The 20,765-nt window shown below is 33.4% G+C and overlaps 1 protein-coding gene across 1 annotated transcript in view; it reads right to left on the reverse strand.

Annotated features, from left to right (window-relative positions):
- Nucleotides 1–17,926, reverse strand: part of LOC131143823 (nuclear polyadenylated RNA-binding protein 3-like) — a 37,543-nt gene extending 19,617 nt beyond the window's left edge. Inside the window, exons 1-2 of the mRNA XM_058092192.1 lie at nucleotides 17,779–17,926; nucleotides 13,291–13,463 (exon numbers count right to left, since the gene is read on the reverse strand). Coding sequence (XP_057948175.1) covers nucleotides 13,291–13,463; nucleotides 17,779–17,926 — 321 coding nt within the window. The remainder of the gene's footprint in view (nucleotides 1–13,290; nucleotides 13,464–17,778) is intronic.
- Nucleotides 17,927–20,765: the final 2,839 nt, after the last annotated feature.

The following is a 20,765-nucleotide window of genomic DNA, read 5'->3' on the forward strand; positions in this document are numbered from 1 at the left end:
TTGGGGTTTTCTAGGCCCCACTCCAAAGCGAGAGTGGAATTTGGGTAATTTGATAATTTGGCTATATTTAAGGGTATACTTATTTATTTAGAATTCATGGGTTTAGGAAATATTAAAATAATATTTTATTCAAGATTAATTACATGGAACTAGAATTTTTGATTCAGGGTCTAGGTGAGGGCCGCAGGTATTTTTTCGGAGTCCCTGTTGGCGTAGTTCAAGAAACTACGTAAGGGGAAATATATATTAAACTAGAATTTTTATGAATTTAATGAAAAATAAATTGTGTTATATATACGTGTATATGCCTTGATATTAGTTTAAAATGTCAGTCATCTAAATTATGTTTTTCCGAGTTTAGGACTATTTATTAGATACGTATATGCAAAAATGAACTGATGAAAGTGGAAAAATATTTTCAGAATAATGATCTAAGAAATGAAATGTATTTTCATCATATAAATGTTAAATGTGGGTTGGCCTATTTTACAGAAATTTGTATGAATTTTACTGTTAAATTATGTGACATGAGATTCTGTGCAAATATATGTTAAATGTATGAGACGTAAGCTAAGTAAGTAAAGCATTGAGAATAAAATATGAAATGGACTATGTTACTTGTGTATGTTAAATGTAATCATGTAAACATATGAGAGCTGAAAGACAGCCATGTTAGCAGATCTAGCACGTTTCTACGTAGACTAACTGATGACAGCTATAAGGAGCTATAATAATGGCAGCTAAATGGAGCTGTAGACTAACTGATGATGGCTCAAGACCAGCTGTAGTACGAAGGAGTGAAATAAAAACGTTATGCAATGAAATGACAATGAAGTGGCAATGGAATGAAATGAGAAATGTGAGCGATGAAAATGGGAAAGAGTCACGTAAAGTGAAATGAAATGAAAAGTAAAAGATGAGAACATGAACAGTTGAGAGATGCAAAATAATGGCAAAAAAAATGATGTATTATGATATTAGAAGTATTTATGTACGTAGAACATGCTATGATTTGGGCGGGGCGTACTCTTTGCCAAAGGGCTTGCTGAGAAAGGCAAGTGCGCTAGTAACCTCAAATGTGACAATAGCTACATAACGTACTAGGGCGGAGGGAACCTACTTGTATGGGCGAGTGGATTTTCCTATCCTTGAGGCTTTTGCCGGTAAGCTATTGTTGAACTGTGTGAGTACAAGATCAATCTAACACTTTAAGGCTTGCTAAGTAAGGTGAGTGCCCTGGTATGCTTTAATTATGACCCTAGGGTTGCCTGAGTATCAGAGCAGAGGAGTGCTACTTCTATGGGTGGGTAATCACCCCTATCCTTGGGTAATCTCGTGGGTAAACATTTGCATGTGATTGTTTAGATTAAGATAATGATTTAAAAATTTATGAAAATGCTTTACACATGTTATGAAAATGATATTTATATACCTCATGTTATCTACACGCTGTGTTTAATATGTATGTTTCTTTCCTTACTGAGATGTGTCACACCCGAATATGAATTCATCTTTCTCAGGATTTCTTCGAGATCGAGCTTTGAGAGCTCAAGGTTTTTATAGCATTATTGGGAATTAGAAAAAGAAAATGGTAAATTTCTATGTTAATTTTGGGGAATGTAAATATTTAAGTTTTATGTCTTTATGTTTTAAGGCTGTTGAGTAAGGAATGATTGTGAAAATACTGAATTATTTTGGGAGATATGTAGATTTATGGAAATGCAAGTGATGGATGATTTATTATAGATTATAGTCAGAATTAGTAAACTCTGGTGTTATGTTATATGGAGATTATGTTTATGTTTTCCACTACGTATATTATGAACTATGAACTATTAGGATTTTAATAGGTATAATGCACCGGACCCGGGTTTAAGGGTTCGAAGCGTTACATTATGGTATTAGAGAAATTTCTAGGCTGAAGTGTGATTAATTTTACTTCGCTTGGATATGGAAATGTTAGAATATTAGGTTAGAGATAATTTACACCAGAGTATTGGAATCAGTTAGGATAAGGATGCTATATGGATATGTTAGGTTTGGTGTTAAGAAGTAGGTTTGGTGTAGGGAAGTATAAGATTCTATCATATAGCTTGGAGGCAGAAATCCCTTAGCGGACTTCTGTGATTTTCTGATTCAGTCGATGGTTTTAGAAAACCACAGTAAATCCATCGATAGTGATGTTTCCTAACCATGAGACTGGTCCTTATATGGAGAACTTGGATGTGTATTGAATTTAAAGTACATAATATTGTTGTTGGGATTATGGTATGAGATATAGTAAATCGTAAAATTATGAAAAAGAAAGATTAGGAACGAATTTCAAGGACGAAATTTCTTGAGGGAAGAATGTAATAACCCGGAAAAAAAAATAATTAAAAAATTTATTAATTAATTAAAATTATTAATCAATTAATTAGTTTAATATTATTAAATTAATGTGTTAAATAAAAAAATAAAATAAATATTAAAAAAATTAAATTAAATTAAAATTATTTATTAGTAATTAATTAGTGAAACATTATTAAATTGATGTATCAAATAAATAAATAAATAAAATAGTATGAACGAAAAAAAAACTAATTGAAATAAGATATATATATATAATATATGTAAAAGTTATCTTCCTAAAGCAAAGCTTTAGGAAGAAGTTTTTTTCTTACAGAGGCGGCCGCCCCTCTTGCACCAGTTGCTTCCGTTTCCGTCTCTCTCCCTCTCTCAATTTCTCGACGAATTTACAGCGAATCGGAAAATGGAAGGTGTCATTCGATTCCTGGTTCCGCTGTCGACATTTCTACTGGAGCAGATTTGTTGTGGGAACGGCTTAGGCACTGCTTGTAGTGACTCGAAAAATAATAGCATTATAATAAAGAGGGAGATGAAATAGAAACAGAAATAGAAATAGGTCGTAGACTTCGTCGACGACATTGCATTTTGGGGGATAATCATAATTTCAGGAAATTACCCAAGCCTCGTCGACAAACACAGGGTTTCGTCGACGAGAAAATACCGAGACATGGTTTTGGCTACTCTGAATTTCGTCGACAAACACAGGGTCTCGTCGACGAATTTAATGAAGGACTCATCAACGAGGTGACGTGTCTCGTCGACGAATCCCTCCCTATAAAATAGCTAAAATCGGATTTTTTTTACTCATTTCTCGCGCCTCTCTCTCTCTCTCTTCTCTCTCTCACCTATGAACCCTCTCCCTTCTCTCTTTGTTTTCGGCCCCGCCAGATACCAGATTGACGATCCGAAGCCACCATGACGTTCCTGGCGGAGTTCTCTTCATGTTTGCTAGGACGGATCGTCGGTGGGATCGAGTTGGATTTCATCCCAAATTCAGGGTAAGACCTTTTAGTCCCTTTTTGGTCTTATGATACTTATAGAAAATGATGTAGGCATAGAAATCCTGATATTTGGTTCTAGCAAATATTGTTTTCAGGGTGTTGTGTAGGAGGCCCTGCAGGTGTTAGGCTAGTTTTCCATAGGGGTTTTCCAGTAGTCAGGTAAGGGAAATATGCTATGCTAGGTATTTTTAAAATGTTATACAGTTTATTTAATTACGAAAATTATGAATTAAAGTATCGTGTGGCTTGTGAATAAGAATATTGTACGAAGATATGTTTTATGATATTTTAGTGTCTTGATTTTATGATATTTCAGTACCATGATTTTATGAATCTCAGTACCATGATTACACGAATTTCAGTATTATGATTATGCAGTTTCAGTAATATGATTATGCAGTTTCAGTGTTATGATTATACAGTTTTCAGTAATACGACGTATGAATTACAGTATAGTTAAGCAGCATCATGGTTATTACGATTATTTCAGAATCATGGTGATTCAGATAGTTGTATATAGAAATATATTATATAGTATTAGACCCTGTTGGACTTGCAGCTACAGAGCACGGTACCGTTGCTACAGATACTATGTTACTTTATGAGTGCAACCACCTATTTAGATAATACGTGGTAAGGTCGTTCACCTAGGCCCTTGAAGAGGTTAGGCTTCCCATCCAGATATGGGTTGAGGTGGGCAGATCGACCTATGGAGTATAGTGATTTATTCCTGGTTGGCCAGCCAGGGTAATTCCAGCCTACGGGCTGCACAACCCTGTCATGAGGGGGTAAGTCATGACACACAGATAGCCACAGGGAACATTTTCAGTTACTATTACGTATGTACAGATTCACAGAACAGGCAATATACCTATGTATAATAGAAGTATTTTGATTAGTAACCTATGATATTGTTATGTTAAGCAACATGGGAAAGGAGGGTGTACTTTATCACTTGTGTTTTATTTATATACTCAGTTATACATGTTTATTTGGAACAGATTTTCATGATATAGTAGCTCATTTGCCACACACTAGTAATAACATATTTTGTCTTACTGAGTGTTGGCTTATCCCAGTGTTGAATTATTTTTCAGGTGATCCAGGTAGGTAAGTAGACCAGGCTCGCAGATAGAGGGGTTTCTGTAGTGCCTTGTCAGAGAATGAGTACATTTTTGGGAATGATTTTGTATATCCTAACTAGTAGAGGGTACTTTAGGGAACAGTGATATGTATATATTTTGGGAATCATGTTAGTACTATGTATTGGTATTGTGTGGTAATGGTGTTGTATTGTAAATATTTTCATATGGTTATGTCTATGTAATTTAGGCTTCTTGTTGCTTAGGTTGGTGATTGATTTACCCCCAGTATGGTATCAGAGTATGTTCAGTGTTATGGTATATTAAAAAAAAAAAAAATCAGTTTATTAAGCATGTCGTTACACTACTCTTGGGGAAAGGTAATTTTTCCCTATTTTTTCAATTTCTCTTTAAATTTGCTGTTAAATCGACGATCGGGTACCACCACGTGGTCCTAATCGCGATTGTTGTCATTTTGACATAAGTAAAGTTCAAATTGGGGTTTTCTGGGCCCCACTCCAAAGCGAGAGTGGGATTTGAAAATTTTGATAATTTGACTATATTTAAGGATGTATTTATTTATTTAGAATTTATGGGTTTAGGAAATATTAAAATAATATTTTATTCAAGATTAATTACATGGAACTAGAATTTTTTATTGAAGGTCTGGGTGAGCGCCGCAGGTATTTTTTCGAAGTCCCTACCGGCTTAGTTCAAGAAACCAGGTAAGGGGAAAAATATATATTAAACCATAATTTTTATGAATTTAATGAAAAATAAATTCTGTTATATATACGTGTATATGTCTCGATATGAGTTTAAAATTCCAATCATTTAAATTATGCTTTTCAGAGTTTAGGATTGTTTATTAGATACGTATATGTGAAAATGAACTGATGAAAGTGGAAAAATATTTTTAGAATAATTATCTAAGAAATTAAATTTATTTTCAGCATATAAATATTAAATGTGGGTTGGCCTATTTTACAGAAATTTGTATGAATTTTACTGTTAAATTGTGTGGCATGAGATTCTGTGCAAATATAGGCTAAGTAAGTAAAGCATTGAGAATAAAAAATGAAATGGATTATGTTGTTTGTGTATGTTAAATGCAACCATGTAAACGTAAGAGAGCTAAAAGATAGCCAAGTTAGCAGATCTAGCACGTTTCTATGTAGACTAATTGATGACAGCTAAAAGGAGTTGTAATAATGACAGCTAAAAGGAGCTGTAGACTAATGGATGATCACTAAAGACCAACTATAGTACGAAGGAAAGAAATGAAAACGTTATGCAATGAAATGACAATGAAGTGGCAATGGAATGAAATGAGAAATGTGAGTGATGAAAATGGGAAAGAGTCACGTAAAGTGAAATGAAATGAAAAGTAAAAGACAAGAGCGTGAATAGTTGAGAGATGCAGAATAATGGCAAATAAAATGATGCGTTATGATATTAGAAGTATTTATGTACGTAGAACATGCTATGATTTGGGTGCTGCATACTCTTTGCCTAAGGGCTTGCTGAGAAAGGCTAGTGCCCTAGTAACCTTAGATGTGGCAGTAGCTGCATAACGTACTAGGGCAGAGGGAACCTACTTGTATGAGCAGGTGTATTTCCCTATCCTTAGGGCTTTTGCCGGTAAGCTATTGTTGAACTGTGTGAGTATGAGATCAATCTAATTTTTAAGGGCTTACTAAGTAAGGTGAGTGTCCTGGTATGCTTTAGTTGTGACCCTAGGATTGCCTGAGTATCAGAGCAAAGGGGTGCTACTTGTATGGGCGAGTAATCACCCCTATCTTTGGGTAATCTCGTGGGTAAACATTTGCATGTGATTGTTTAGATTTAGATAATGATTTTAGAGTTTATGAAAATTCTTTACACATGTTATAAAAATGATATTTATATACCTTATGTTAGCCACACGCTGTGTTTAATATGTATGTTTTTTCCCTTACTAAGATGTGTCTCACCCAAATATGAATTCATCTTTTTCAGGATTTTTTCGAGATCGAGCTTTGAGAGCTCAAGGTTTTTATAGCATTATTGGGAATTAGAAAAAGAAAATGGTAAATTTCTATGTTAATTTTGGGGAATGTAAATATTTAAGTTTTATGTCTTTATGTTTTAAGGCTGTTAAGTAAGGAATGATTGTGAAAATATTGAATTGTTTTGGGAGTTATGTAGATTTATGGAAATGCAGGTGATGGATGATTTATTATGGATTATAGTCAGAATTAGTAAACTCTGTTGTTATGTTATATGGAGATTATGTTTATGTTTTCCACTGCGTATATTATGAACTATGAACTATTAGGATTTTATTAGGTATAAAGCACCGGATCCAGGTTTAAGAGTTCAGAGCGTTACATTATGGTATTAGAGAAATTTCAAGCCGGAAGTGTGATTAATTTCATTTCACTTGGTTATGGAAATGTTAGAATGTTAGGTTAGAGATGATTTATACCAGAGTATTGGAATTAGTTAGGATAAGGATGCTAGATGGATATGTTAGGTTAGGTGTTGAGAAGTAGGTTTGGTGTAGGGAAGTATAGGATTTTGTCTTATAACTTGGAGGTAGAAATCCCTTAGCGGACTTCTGTGATTTTCTAATTCAGTCGATGGTTTCAGAAAACCACCGTAAATCCATTGATAGTGATGTTTCCTAGCCGTGAGACTGTTCCTTATATGGAGAACTTGGATGTGTATTGAATTTAAAGTACGTAATATTGTTGTTGGGATTATGGTATGACATATAGTAAATCATAAAATTATGAAAAAGTAAGATTAGGAACGAATTTCGAGGATGAAATTTCTTGAGGAAAGAATGTAATAACTCGAAAAAAAATAATTAAAAAATTTATTAATTAATTAAAAGTATTAATCAATTAATTAGTTTAATATTATTAAATTAATGTGTTAAATAAAAAATAAAGGAAATATAAAAAAATTAAATTAAATTAAAAATATTTATTAGTAATTAACTAGTTAAACATTATTAAATTGATGTATTAAATAAATAAATAATTAAAATAGTATGAAATAAAAAAGAAACTAATTGAAATAAGATATATATGTAAAAGTTATCTTCCTGAAGCAAAGCTTTTGGAAGAAGTTGTTTATTTTTTTACAGAGGCATCGCCCCTCCTGTGCCAGTTGCTTCCATCTACGTCTCTCTCCCTCTCTCAATTTCTCGACGGATTTATAGCTGATCGGGAAACGGAAGGTGCCGTTGGATTCCTAGTTTCATTGCCGACATTTCTACTCGACCAGATTTTTCGTGGGAATGGTTTAGGCACTGCTCTTGGGGAAAGGTAACATTTCCCTATTTTTCTAATTTCTCTATAAATATGCTGTTAAATCAACGATCGTGTACCACCACGTGGTCCTAGTCGTGATTGTTGTCATTTTGACATAAGTAAAGTTCCAATTAGGGTTTTCTAGGCCCCACTCCAAAGCGAGAGTGGGATTTAGGAAATTTGGTAATTTGGCTATATTTAAGGGTATATTTATTTATTTGGAATTCATGGGTTTAGGAAATATTAAAATAATATTTTATTCAAGATTAATTACATGGAACTAGAATTTTTGATTCAGTGTCCGAGTGAGTGCTGCAGGTATTTTTCTGGAGTCCCTATCGGCGTAGTTCAAGAAACCAGGTTAAGGAAAAAATATATATTAAACCACAATTTTTATGAATTTGATGGAAAATAAATTATGTTATATATACGTGTATATGTCTCGATATGAGTTTAAAATGCGAACCATTTAAATTATGTTTTTCTGAGTTTAGGACTGTTTATCAGATACGTATATGTGAAAATGAACTCATGAAAGTGGAAAAATATTTTTAGAATAATTATCTAAGAAATGAAATGTATTTTCCATCATATAAATGTTAAATGTGGGTTGGCCTATTTTACAGAAATTTGTATGAATTTTACTGTTAAATTGTATAGCATGAGATTCTGTGCAAATATATGCTAAATGTAAGAGACGTAGGCTAAGTAAGTAAAGCATTGAGAATAAAATATGAAATGGACTATGTTGTTTGTGTATGTTAAATGCAACCATGTAAACGTAAGACAGTTGAAAGATAGTCATGTTAGCAGATCTAGCACGTTTCTACGTAGACTAACTGATGACAGCTAAAAGGAGCTGTAATAATGACAGCTAAAAGGAGCTATAGATTAACTGATGAATGCTAAAGACTAGCTATAGTACGAAGGAATGAAATGAAAACGTTATGCAATGAAATGACAATGAAGTGGCAATGGAATGAAATGAGAAATGTGAGCGATGAAAATGGGAAAGAGTCATGTAGAGTGAAATGAAATGAAAAGTAAAAGATGAGAACATGAACAATTGAAAGATGTAGAATAATGGCAAACAAGATGATATATTATGATATTAGAAGTATTTATGTACGTAGAACATGCTATGATTTGGGCAAGGCATACTCTTTGCCTGAGGGCTTGTTGAGAAAGGCGAGTGAGCTAGTAACTTCAGATGTGGTAGTAGTTGCATAACATACTAGGACAGAGGGAACCAACTTGTATGGGCGGGTGGATTTCCCTATCCTTAGGGCTTTTGCCAATAAGCTATTGATGAACTGTGTGAGTCACTTGGGGGCTTACTAAGTAAGGTGAGTGCCCTGGTATACTTTAGTTGTGATCCTAGGGTTGCCTAAGTATCAGAGTAGAGGGGTGCTACTTGTATGGGCGGGTAATCACCCCTATCCTTGGGTAATCTCGTGGGTAAACATTCGCATGTGATTGTTTAGATTTAGATAATGATTTCAGAGTTTATGAAAATGTTTTACACATGTTATAAAAATTATATTTAAATACCTCATGTTAACCACACGTTGTGTTTAATATGTATGTTTCTTCTCTTATTGAGATGTGTCTCACCCGAATATGAATTCATCTTTTTCAAGATTTCTTCAAGATCGAGCTTTGAGAGCTCAAGGTTTTTATAACATTATTGGGAATTAGAAAAATAAAATGGTAAATTTCTATGTTAATTTTGGGGAATGTAAATATTAAAATTTTATGTCTTTATGTTTTAAGGCTGTTGAGTAAGGAATGATTGTGAAAATATTGAATTGTTTTGGGAGTTATGTAGATTTATGGAAATGCAGGTGATGGATGATTTATTATGGAATATAGTTTTAATTAGTAAACTCTAGTATTATGTTATATGGAGATTATGTTTATGTTTTTCGCTGTGTATATTATGAACTTTGAACTATCAGGATTTTATTAGGTATAACGCACCAAATCCGGGTTTTAAGGGTTTGGGGCGTTACATTATGGCATCAGAGAAATTTTCAGTCGGAAGTGTGATTAATTTCACATCGCCTGGATATGGAAATGTTAGAATATTAGGTTAGAGATGATTCCAGAGTATAGGAATCAGTTAGGATAAGGATGCTAGATAGATATGTTAGGTTAGGTGTTGAAAAGTAGGTTCGGTGTAGGGAAGAATAGAATTTTGTCTTATAACTTGGAGGTAGAAATCCCTTAGCGAACTTCTGTGATTTTTTGATTCAGTCAACGATTTCAGAAAACCACGGTAAAACCATCGATGGTGATGTTTCTTAGCCGTAGGACTAGTCCTTATATGGGGAACTTGGATGTGTATTGAATTTAAAGTACATAATTGTGCTGTTGGAATTATGGTATGAGGTATAGTAAATCGTAAAATTATGAAAATGAAAGATTAGGACCGAATTTCGAGGATGAAATTTCTTTAGGAGGGGAATAATGTAATAACCTGTAAAAAAATAAATTTCAAAAAATTATTAATTAATTAAAATTATTAATCAATTAATTTGTTTAAAATTATTAAATTAATGTGTAAAATAAACAAATAAAGGAAATAAAAAATTAAATTAAATTAAAATTATTTATTAGTAATTAATTAGTTAAACATTATTAAATTGATGTATTAAATAAATAGATAAATAAAATAGTACAAAAGAAAAAAAAACTAATTTAAATAAGATATATATATATATATATGTGTGTGTGTGTGTGTGTGTGTGTGTGTGTGTGTAAAAGTTATCTTCCTAAAGCAAAGCTTTAGGAAGAAGTTTTTTTTTTTTTTTTATAGAGGCAACCGCCCCTCCTGTGCCATTTGCTTCCGTCTCCGTCTCTCTCCCTCTCTCTATTTCTCGATGGATTTATAGCGAATCGGGAAACGAAAGGTGTCGTTGCTTTCCTAATTCTGCTGCCAACATTTTTACTGGAGCAGATTTGTTGTGGGAACGGCTTAGGCACTGCTGCTGGGGAAAGGTAATTTTTTCCCATTTTTCCAATTTCTCTTTAAATATGCTATTAAATCAACGATCGGGTACCACCACGTGGTCCTAGTCGTGATTGTCGTCATTTTGACATAAGTAAAGTTTCAATTAGGGTTTTCTAGGCCTCACTCTAAAGCGAGAGTGGGATTTGGAAAATTTGGTAATTTGGTTATATTTAAGGGTATATTTATTTATTTAGAATTTATGAGTTTATGAAATATTAAAATAATATTTTATTCAAGATTAATTTCATGGAAGTAGAATTTTTTATTCAGGGTCAGGGTGAGCGCCGCAAGTATTTTTCTGGAGTCCCTATCGGTGTAGTTCAAGAAACCAGGTAAGGGAAAAAATATATATTAAACCAGAATTTTTATGAATTTAATGAAAAATAAATTGTGTTATATATACATGTATATGTCTCGATATGAGTTTAAAATGCCAACCATTTAAATTATATTTTTCTAAGTTTAGGACTGTTTATTAGATACGTATATGCGAAAATGAACTGATGAAAGTGGAAAAATATTTTTAGAATAATTATCTAAGAAGTGAAATGTATTTTCTACATATAAATGTTAAATGTGGGTTGGCCTATTTTACAGAAATTTGTATGAATTTTACTGTTAAATTGTATGACATGAGATTCTGTGCAAATATATGTTAAATGTATGAGACGTAGTTAAGTAAAGCATTGAGAATAAAATATGAAATGGACTATGTTACTTGTATATGTTAAATGCAACCATGTAAAGGTAAGACAGTTGAAAGATAGCCATGTTAGCAGATCAAGCACGTTTCTACGTAAGCTAACTGATGACAACTAAAAGAAACTGTAATAATGACAGTTAAAAGAAGTTGTAGACTAACTAATGATGGCTAAAGACCAGCTGTAGTACGAAGGAATGAAATGAAAATGTTATGTAATGAAATGACAATGAAGTGGCAATGGGATGAAATGAGAAATGTGAGCGATGAAAATGGGAAAGAGTCACGTAAAGTAAAATGAAATGAAAAGTAAAAGATGAGAACATGAACAGTTGAGAGATGCAGAATAATGGCAAACGAAATGATGTATTATGATATTAGAAGTATTTATGTACATAGAACATGCTATGATTTGGGTGGGGCGTACACTTTGCCTGAGGGTTTACTGAGAAAGGTGAGTGTGCTAGTAATGTCAGATATGGCAGTAGTTGCATAACGTACTAGGGCAAAGGGAACCTACTTGTATGGGCGGGTGGATTTCCCTATCTTGAGGGCTTTTATCGGTAAGATATTATTAAACTGTGTGAGTACGAGATCAATCTAACACTTGAGGGCTTACTGAGTAAGGTGAGTGCCCTGGTATGCTTTAATTGTGACCCTAGGGTTGCCTGAGTATCAAAGCAGAGGGGTGCTACTTGTATAAGCGGGTAATCACCCCTATCTTTGGGTAATCTCGTGGGTAAACATTTGCATGTGATTGTTTAGATTTAGATAATGATTTCAAAGTTTATGAAAATGCTTTACACATGTTATAAAAATGATATTTATATACCTCATGTTAGCCACACGCTGTGTTTAATATGTATATTTCTTCCTTTACTGAGATGTGTCTCACCCGAATATGAGGTCATCTTTTTTAGGATTTCTTCGAGATCGAGTTTTGAGAGATCGAGGTTTTTATAGCATTATTGGGAATTAGAAAAAGAAAATGGTAAATTTCTTTGTTAATTTTGGGGAATGTAAATATTTAAGTTTTATGTTTTTATGTTTTAATGCTGTTGAGTAAGGAATGATTGTGAAAATACTGAATTGTTTTGGGAGTTATGTAGATTTATGGAAATGCAGGTGATGGATGATTTATTGTGAATTATAGTTAGAATTAGTAAACTCTAGTATTATGTTATATGGAGATTATGTTTATATTTTCCACTACGCATATTTTGAACTATGAACCATCAAGATTTTATTAGGTGTATATAACGCACCGGACCTAGGTTTAAGGGTTCAGGGCGTTACATGTTGTGTATATATATGTGAATTATTATGCTTATTCACTCTATTTCTACTAGATGAGGCATGAAGACTACTTCGGGATTTATCAGACGACCTTTTTTTGAAGAATTTATTTCTTTTAACTCTTAAGGGGTTCTTTCACATGTTCTTCTCACTTTTAGCCTTCATTGAAGCAGATGATTTTTATAATCTTTTCAATCTTTTTCTTTTCTAGAATGGCATAATAATCTTTTAGATTTCCTAATTGTGCTACCAAATTTTTACTTTTGTTTTTCAAAAATATTTTCTGCTTAGACATCCTAACTAGAAACTTATGTATTTTAAATGAATCTTTTTTCTAGTTCTCTATTCATTGGCATGCTTTCATCATAAAACTCATCACATAATTCATTATAAGTTTTATCGTAGTAAATATCAGATGAATCAATGCATGCATCACAACTATCACTAGATTTAGCAAAAATTCACAAGAGGCATTAGATGATTCAGCACATAATGTAGAGTAGTATTCAACGCACGAATCATCAAGAAATATAGATAGAGGATCATATACCTCTTCATCTGCTAAATTTGTTAGCTCATGAATGGCCACTACCTGATCATTTGAGCTTGGAGCTTTTCGAGTGGCAGTCTTTTTCTCTTGGGTATTTCCATATTTCCTGTCCAGCTCATCCCGTATATCTCTTGCACTTTTACATTCCATAATCTCAATAAAAATGTTATAATCTAAAGCGCAATATAAAAAATCCATGGAAATTGAATTCGCACCCGTTAATTTAATATAATTTTCATTTAAAGACATACGAATTCCATTAACAATCACCTGTCAGGCCCTCCAATCCATTGATTTTATAAATACGCTCATCCTTATTTTCCAGGCAGTGTAATTAACACCACAAAATTTTGGAGGCCTAGTAAATGATTGTCCCTCACCGAATGGGGATACACCAAAATGAGTCATGGCGATCTTTTGAAAAATCATTTAAGTCTAGTGCAATGAGACTCTGATACCAATTGTTGGAATTACTGTATTCCCAAGAGGAGAGGGTGAATTGGGTATTTAAATCGCAGTCAGTAATATACAACCTAGGGTCTTTCTAAAACAGTCTCAATTCCCCAAGCAATTAACTAAGCAAATATTCAAAGCATATATAGATGACTCAGTAATTCACAATCATACACAATGATAAAACATTAACATTCAAGTACAGGAGTTAAATTGTAGAAATTAAAATCAGGCACAAGAAATGTTATCAGGGTTTGGCCAAACTTGCCTACGTCCTCGCCTCAAGCTAATAAGCAAGAGGATTCAACAACTTTGCTCACTTACGGGTAGAACATCACCAATTACAATACCCTTTCCTTACCGGGCAAGGGAATACCCCAGGTCAGATTCACAGGGCTGACCCCAACCTTTACAACCACACCTTAGAAAGGTGTACCTAGTTTTTCTAAATGGGTCTAAACAATCTAGTGCACATTACAGGCCAGTGCAATTCTTTTCCGATCACACGTCGGGAATACAACAATATTCAAGAATTTTTTGTACAAATAAATTTGTTTCTTACACTAAGCTGATATAAACCACAATATGATCAACGCACTCACAAATGATAAAGATTTATGCTCAATAGAGTTTGTGAAATTCACCTCTCAAAGATATGTTAATCAAATAATGTGTGAGAAAATAATATAAATGATATTTGACTTAGGTATAAAATATTCACTATGCATATTTCAATGATCAAAAATCCAATGAAAATAACATCTCCAAAAGTATTTTTCAATAATAAAGAATAAAAGAAGATGATGATTGGCCTTACACAAATAAATATTTTCTAGTATGCACAAGAATATCCCTAAAAAATATTTGCAAGATTAGGTTTAGGAGATGTTGAATATAGCTCACAACAATGAAGATTAAACACTTTTCAAGTTGCAATTGGTTTGCAAATGAAGAGTATGAAAAATAATGCTCTCCACTTTTAAAATTTTTTTCAAGAAATAATCAAAGAGAGAGTATAATATACTTTGAATATTAAAGAATGTAAGCAATAAAAGCACAAATACTTTTGAGAGGATTTTTGCTAATCAACTTGCTAATCTCCCTTTAATCTGGACAAATGAAGGGGTATATATAGAATTCCCGAAATTTTAGACCGTTGGGGATACAGAGGGAATTATGGAAAATTTTAATTAAAATTAACCCCTGTTTAATGTGGCAAAAAATTGTGAACCCGAGAGGTTCGGTCAACTGGTGCATAGCACTAGTTGCCCAAATAGACATAGCTAATTTGAAAAAATTTGAGGGTTCAGTTTGCTTTGGGAAAAGTAGGTCGGCTGAGCCAAGGTGATTTTCTGAACCTTCGTAGGTTCAGTCGCTTGAGGTATTTTTTTAAACTAAAGTTCGGTCAACCGGGTCAGGTAGAGAAAGTCAATTTAAAAGTTCAATCAACCATAGAAGTTTAGTTCAAAATATGTTCGATCGGCCGAGCCAAGTCTAACATTTGACTTCCTAACTATTTGGTCGACTGAGGCATTTATAATTCCAAGAGGTCGGTCGACCGAGCACCTTGAAAAGTAAAGGTATTCCCTAACTTTGACCTTGAGCTATTTTCAACCCTATGGGAAAGGATGTGATATTTTAATTTGAAGGTTTATGGGTCCTATGGTCAATCTATGGTTTTGGTTTGAGCATTCATTCCTTATCATGCATGAGATGCAATTATTAAAGACCATAAAACTTAGTACTATTACAATACATCTTGAAAGAATAAGCCAAAATCTTTGAAATTGGAATAGCTTCCCAAGAGGGGGGTGAATTAGTTTTAAAAAATTTTATTCCCCTTAGTCTTAGTTCTTTTGAGTTATAAGAGTAATCAAAACATAAACACAATCACAATTAAAACAATAAGATCAATCACTGAACCTTTATAACAATAGCTCTATATGAATATGAGAATTTGTTTAACTTGTTCTTCCTATTGTTTAGCTTTTAAATAAACTTTCAGACTAATAAGTCAAGGATGATCAACCAACATAGTCCCTTTCGGTTTTCACAATCAATGCTGATCAATCCAAAACAAATTACTGTCTGGTATATTTAACAACCAAACATTCATAATTTAATTTTAAAGCAACCACACAGATTATATTTTTGCTAAAAAATAAAGACTAGATTAGAGAAAGAAGAACACAGGATTTTTATGAGGTTCGGCTTTAACACAACCTACATCCTCGCCCTTGGAAAAACTACCAAGGGAATCACTATTATCATTCCTTTACCAAGCGAAACAATACCAGTTACAAACACACCTTGGGTAAGGCTAGAGCCTACCTTCTCCAAACAATATCCCCTTGTTTGGTCCAACGATTCAGCACTCGAACCGTCAATTAACTTGTTACAAAGATATAAAACAAGGCCTACAAGAACTTGCTCCTCAAAGAGCTGATTAGTACAAATTGAAACACTATGTACTTTAATAAATTCAGAACATGAATCTCATAATGAAGCTTTTAGAAACTTATCGCCGTATGTATCTTTCAATGAATGAAAGAATCAACAACTTGATGCACAAACTTAGTGAGAAACTCAGCAAAGTTGTTAGAGAATTTCGTTAGTGATGAGAGCAATAGCACACTTTCAGAACTTCAATAGGCTTTAAGAGAGTATGAGAGTTGAATTGATTTCTTGGTGTATAAAACAATGATCCTTGAGGGTATTTATAGAGGTAAAAAGATTTCTTGCATGTTCCCTAAGCTCGCTTAGAGTAGTTTCCAAGATTTTAATTTATTTAAGCTTCAAATAATTTGAATTTCGAAAAATATATCTGCTGAAAATTTGAAAACTGCCACGAGCTAGATGGCTGTGAAGTCCTGACAGTTGTCTGTCCTTAGATTGGTAGTTGTCTATCACCAGAATAATTTAGTTTTAAAAAAACTTAGTAGGGTGGTAGTCGTCTGTCACCAGAACAACTTGGTTTTAAAAAAAAACTCAGAAGGGTGACAGGTGTATGGCTCAACACACACAGGCGTCTTAATTTGCACTAGCAGTCGTCTGTCAAAACCTTGACAGTAGTCTGTCAGGCTTCTGACTTCAGTTAAAATACTCTTAATTTGCCAATCGTCTGTCTATATACAAACAGTCGTCTATCAACTAGAATTTCCTTATTTCAACATGTTTTTTAGTTCTCTCTTCTTTGCTCAATTAATCTTGGAATATGAACTTGTTTAACTTTGAAAAACTTATTCCAAGTTTTATACTAAGGTCTCTAAGTCTCTTTGCCTAATGAGCTTCAAAATGAAATTTTCATATTTGAATACAGTTTGAAGTACTTACAAAAACTTTGTCCTAAGCTGATTTGACATTTGCTTTGAGTCTTTTCAATGCTTGTTCTTCATTCTTTCAAACTTCTATGAGCTTTCATTGTGGATCTTTGGTATGCATATGTGACTTTCCTTGTTCCCTGATCCTTGTAGGCTTTTCATATCAGGTTATATGTAATTTGAGCAAATCATCTTTGCCTGTAATCATATCACTTAAAAATTCATTAAATAACTTTACTTTGTTAGCATCAAAACCAAGAGTTTGTAAGCCTAACTAGGCCAACAATCTCCCCCTTTTTGATGATGACAAAGAACGAGCAAAGATATAAAATTAAACTTAATGCTCCCCCTGTCAATAAGCATAGGTTTAAGACACATTAAGACATAAGTTCAGAAGATTTGAAAGTTCCAGGATTAAGGCTATATATTTCATAAAACTCTTCATAGAGGTCATACATCAGACTGAAAATACAAACACATGATCAAATTTCAGAACTGGAAATACCTAGAAATACATAAGAAAAGACATGCAAGAGCAAATACATAAGTTCATAGACTTTTCTCACACACACATACTCACCCTTTTGACATCAACAAAAAGGCATACAAGTAGAAACAAAGTATGTGTAGCATACAAAAACAACATCAAAAGTCTATGTCGTAGAATCAGTGTCACTATCTGCAGCAATTCCTTTGCCTTTGGATTGCTATGAGCCTTCTTCTTCTTCTTTTTCTTCAGTGTGTTCTTCATCATCTCCTACATCTTCCCCCTTTTCCTCAGCTTCTCCTTCATCTTCTCCATCTTCACTTGTAGCTTCTTCTTCATCATCATTTTCATTGCTCTCTTGATTTTTGTGTGACATGGTGTTCTATTTTGGCAATGCGATTATCCAACAAAGTGTATTTGTCATCAATGTTTGAGATCTTATCCTGAAGAGAAGCAAAATTGTCCCGCATTTCATAACTTAAGCTAGTGTAATTCTGATAAAATGGAACAAACCAAGGTAGCATATCAGCTTCTTCAGGAGCTAGATTCCTCTCTTCTTGTGCAGGTCTTGCCGGTCTATTGCCCCTAAACATCCATCCCTCAGTATACTTTTTGTAACCTATTCTTTTTAATGTAGTAGTGGAGAAGACATGATAATGAGTTCGCTTCACTATTTTTGAAGATGGAGAGAGGACTTGAAAATGAGCAAAAATCAAGGAAAGAATGCCGCCATACGGAAGCCCAATTCTAGGGGATTCGAGCTTCATAACCATCCATTTTAGTATGATGCTAGCTAAGTCTAACTTCTTCCCTTTTAATAAGCACCACATTATGAAACAATTGAAGAATGACACATGATAAAAGGATGCAGACCTCGAAATTATATATACGCAATGATCTTGTGCAGGATTTGTGCTTGGAGATTGAGCTATATATATAGTGGAGGATGTCCAAAATAAACGGGTGCATCGTTCATCACAAAAGGCAAAAATTCTTGTGGTGAAAAATCTTGCTCCATAGTCCACTATTTTTCAACTGGAGAACACTCAAAATTTCCATGCTTGATGCGAAGGATTTTTTGTAAAGAGTGTGGGATAAGAGATATCTTCTGGCCATAAATTTTAGTAGCAATTCCAACTTCTTTCTTTACCAAGTTTGAATAAAAAATCTTAATCTGATATGGGTAATACCCCTTACCTTGGTGAAGAATGAACTTATCCCATCCTATATTTTTGAACATTTCAAGAATTTCAGGAAAGTTTTCTTCAAAGAAAGTGAGATATAATACCTTACAAAACATAGGATCGATTTCCGAGATGTGATTTTGATACAATGCTTTCACATGTGATGAAACCAGCCATTTTTCTGTGTCGTCATTGCTTGTAGGCTTTGAAGAAGACGATGATGCTTTGTCCTTTTTCCGCACTGTTTTGGTACGAACCATTTTGATGAAGCTAAAATTTAGGAAACCCTAGGTGTGAATGGATTAGGGTTATGAAGGAAGGTTGTTGGGAGGAGTTTAGGAGAGAAGGGACTTTGAAGGGAATGAAGAGGAGTTGATTTAGAGAAGGAGAGATGAATGGACAGATGTTTGGGGGGGTTTTAAAATAGTGTTTTTATGTGAAATGAACACGACTCGCCGTGAGACAATCGTTTATCACTAAGTTGACAGTTGTCTGTCCACTGTATTTTTACACAGACAGTAGCCTGCCAGTCGCTTGCCAGATATCTGGCAGTCGTGTTCCTTGAATAACTGTTCTTCTTTTCTTTTAGTTAACTTCTCTTATATGTAACATGCCTAATTCCCGTCGGATAAATACAAATTGATCCTCGGCTAATGGTTTAGTAAATATATCAGCTAATTGATCCTGAGTATTAACAAATTCGAGTACTATTTCTTTCTTGTCTACATTATCTCTTAAGAAATGATGAATTATATCAATATGTTTAGTTCATGAATGTGATACTGGATTCTTTGAAATATTTATCGCGCTTGTGTTATCTTACTTTATGGGGATTGTTTGCTCCAAATATAATATCATCAACATAAATTTGTACTATAAGCATATCATTATCTTTGGTTTTTATAAATAAAGTGCTATCTATCATTCCTCTTGAAAAATTATTTTGGAGTAGGAATTTGATTAGTCTATCGTACCAAGCCCTAGGAGCTTGTTTCAATCCATATAAGGCTTTAGTTAGCTTGAATACGTGACTTGGGTTTTTAGAGTCTTCAAAACCTGGGGGTTGTTTAACGTAAACTTCTTCATTTCTATAACCATTCTGGAAGGCACTTTTTACATTTATTTGGCATAATTTAAAGTCTTTATTAGCTGCATAGGCAAGAAGCATCCTTATTGCTTCCATCCTTGCTACAGGAGCAAAGGTTTCTTCATAATCGATGTCTTCTTCTTGATTATAACCTTGTGCTACTAGCCTAACTTTATTTCTTTCAACTACCCTAGTTTCATCCTTTTTATTTCTAAACACCCATTTAGTTCCTATGATTGACTTACCTTTGGGTTTAGGCATAACTTCTCATACTTGACTTCTTTCAAATTGATTTAGTTCCTCCTACATAGCTATAATCCAAGAATCATCTTTTAAGGCTTCTTCTATATTCTTGGGTTCATCTTGAGACAAGAAAGCATAATGGTTACAAATATTTTTTAACGAGGCTCTAGTGGTTATTCCTTTTGATGGTTCACCAAGCATTTGGTCTTTTGGGTGACATTTAGCATATCTCCATTCTTTAGGTAGTTCTATATTTTCTATAACGTTTTCATTTGATGCTTCATTATTATTTTCTTCTTTTATTTCAGGTTCTTCTACTTTTTGTGAAATATCTTCTTTTTCATCAATCTTAATTTTGTTGTCATGATCATTTGATTCATCAAATGTTATGTGTATTGACTCAATAATTGTAAGAGTTTTTTTAATTGTAAACCCTATAAGCTTTGCTATTTACTAAGTAACCTAAGAAAGTTCCTTCATCAGATTTTGCATCGAACTTTCCTAGATCATTTTTAGTATTAAGGATAAAGCATTTGCATCCAAATACATGAAAGTAGGAAACATTGGGTTTTCTTCCTTTCCATAATTCATATGGTGTTTTGTCTATACTAGATCTTATGGATACTCTATTTATAATGTAACAAGCTGTGTTCATAACTTTTGCCCAAAAGTACTTAGGTAGACTATTTTCGTTTAACATA

This window comes from Malania oleifera, chromosome 12, assembly GCF_029873635.1.
Source record: "Malania oleifera isolate guangnan ecotype guangnan chromosome 12, ASM2987363v1, whole genome shotgun sequence".
NCBI lineage: Eukaryota > Viridiplantae > Streptophyta > Magnoliopsida > Santalales > Ximeniaceae > Malania > Malania oleifera.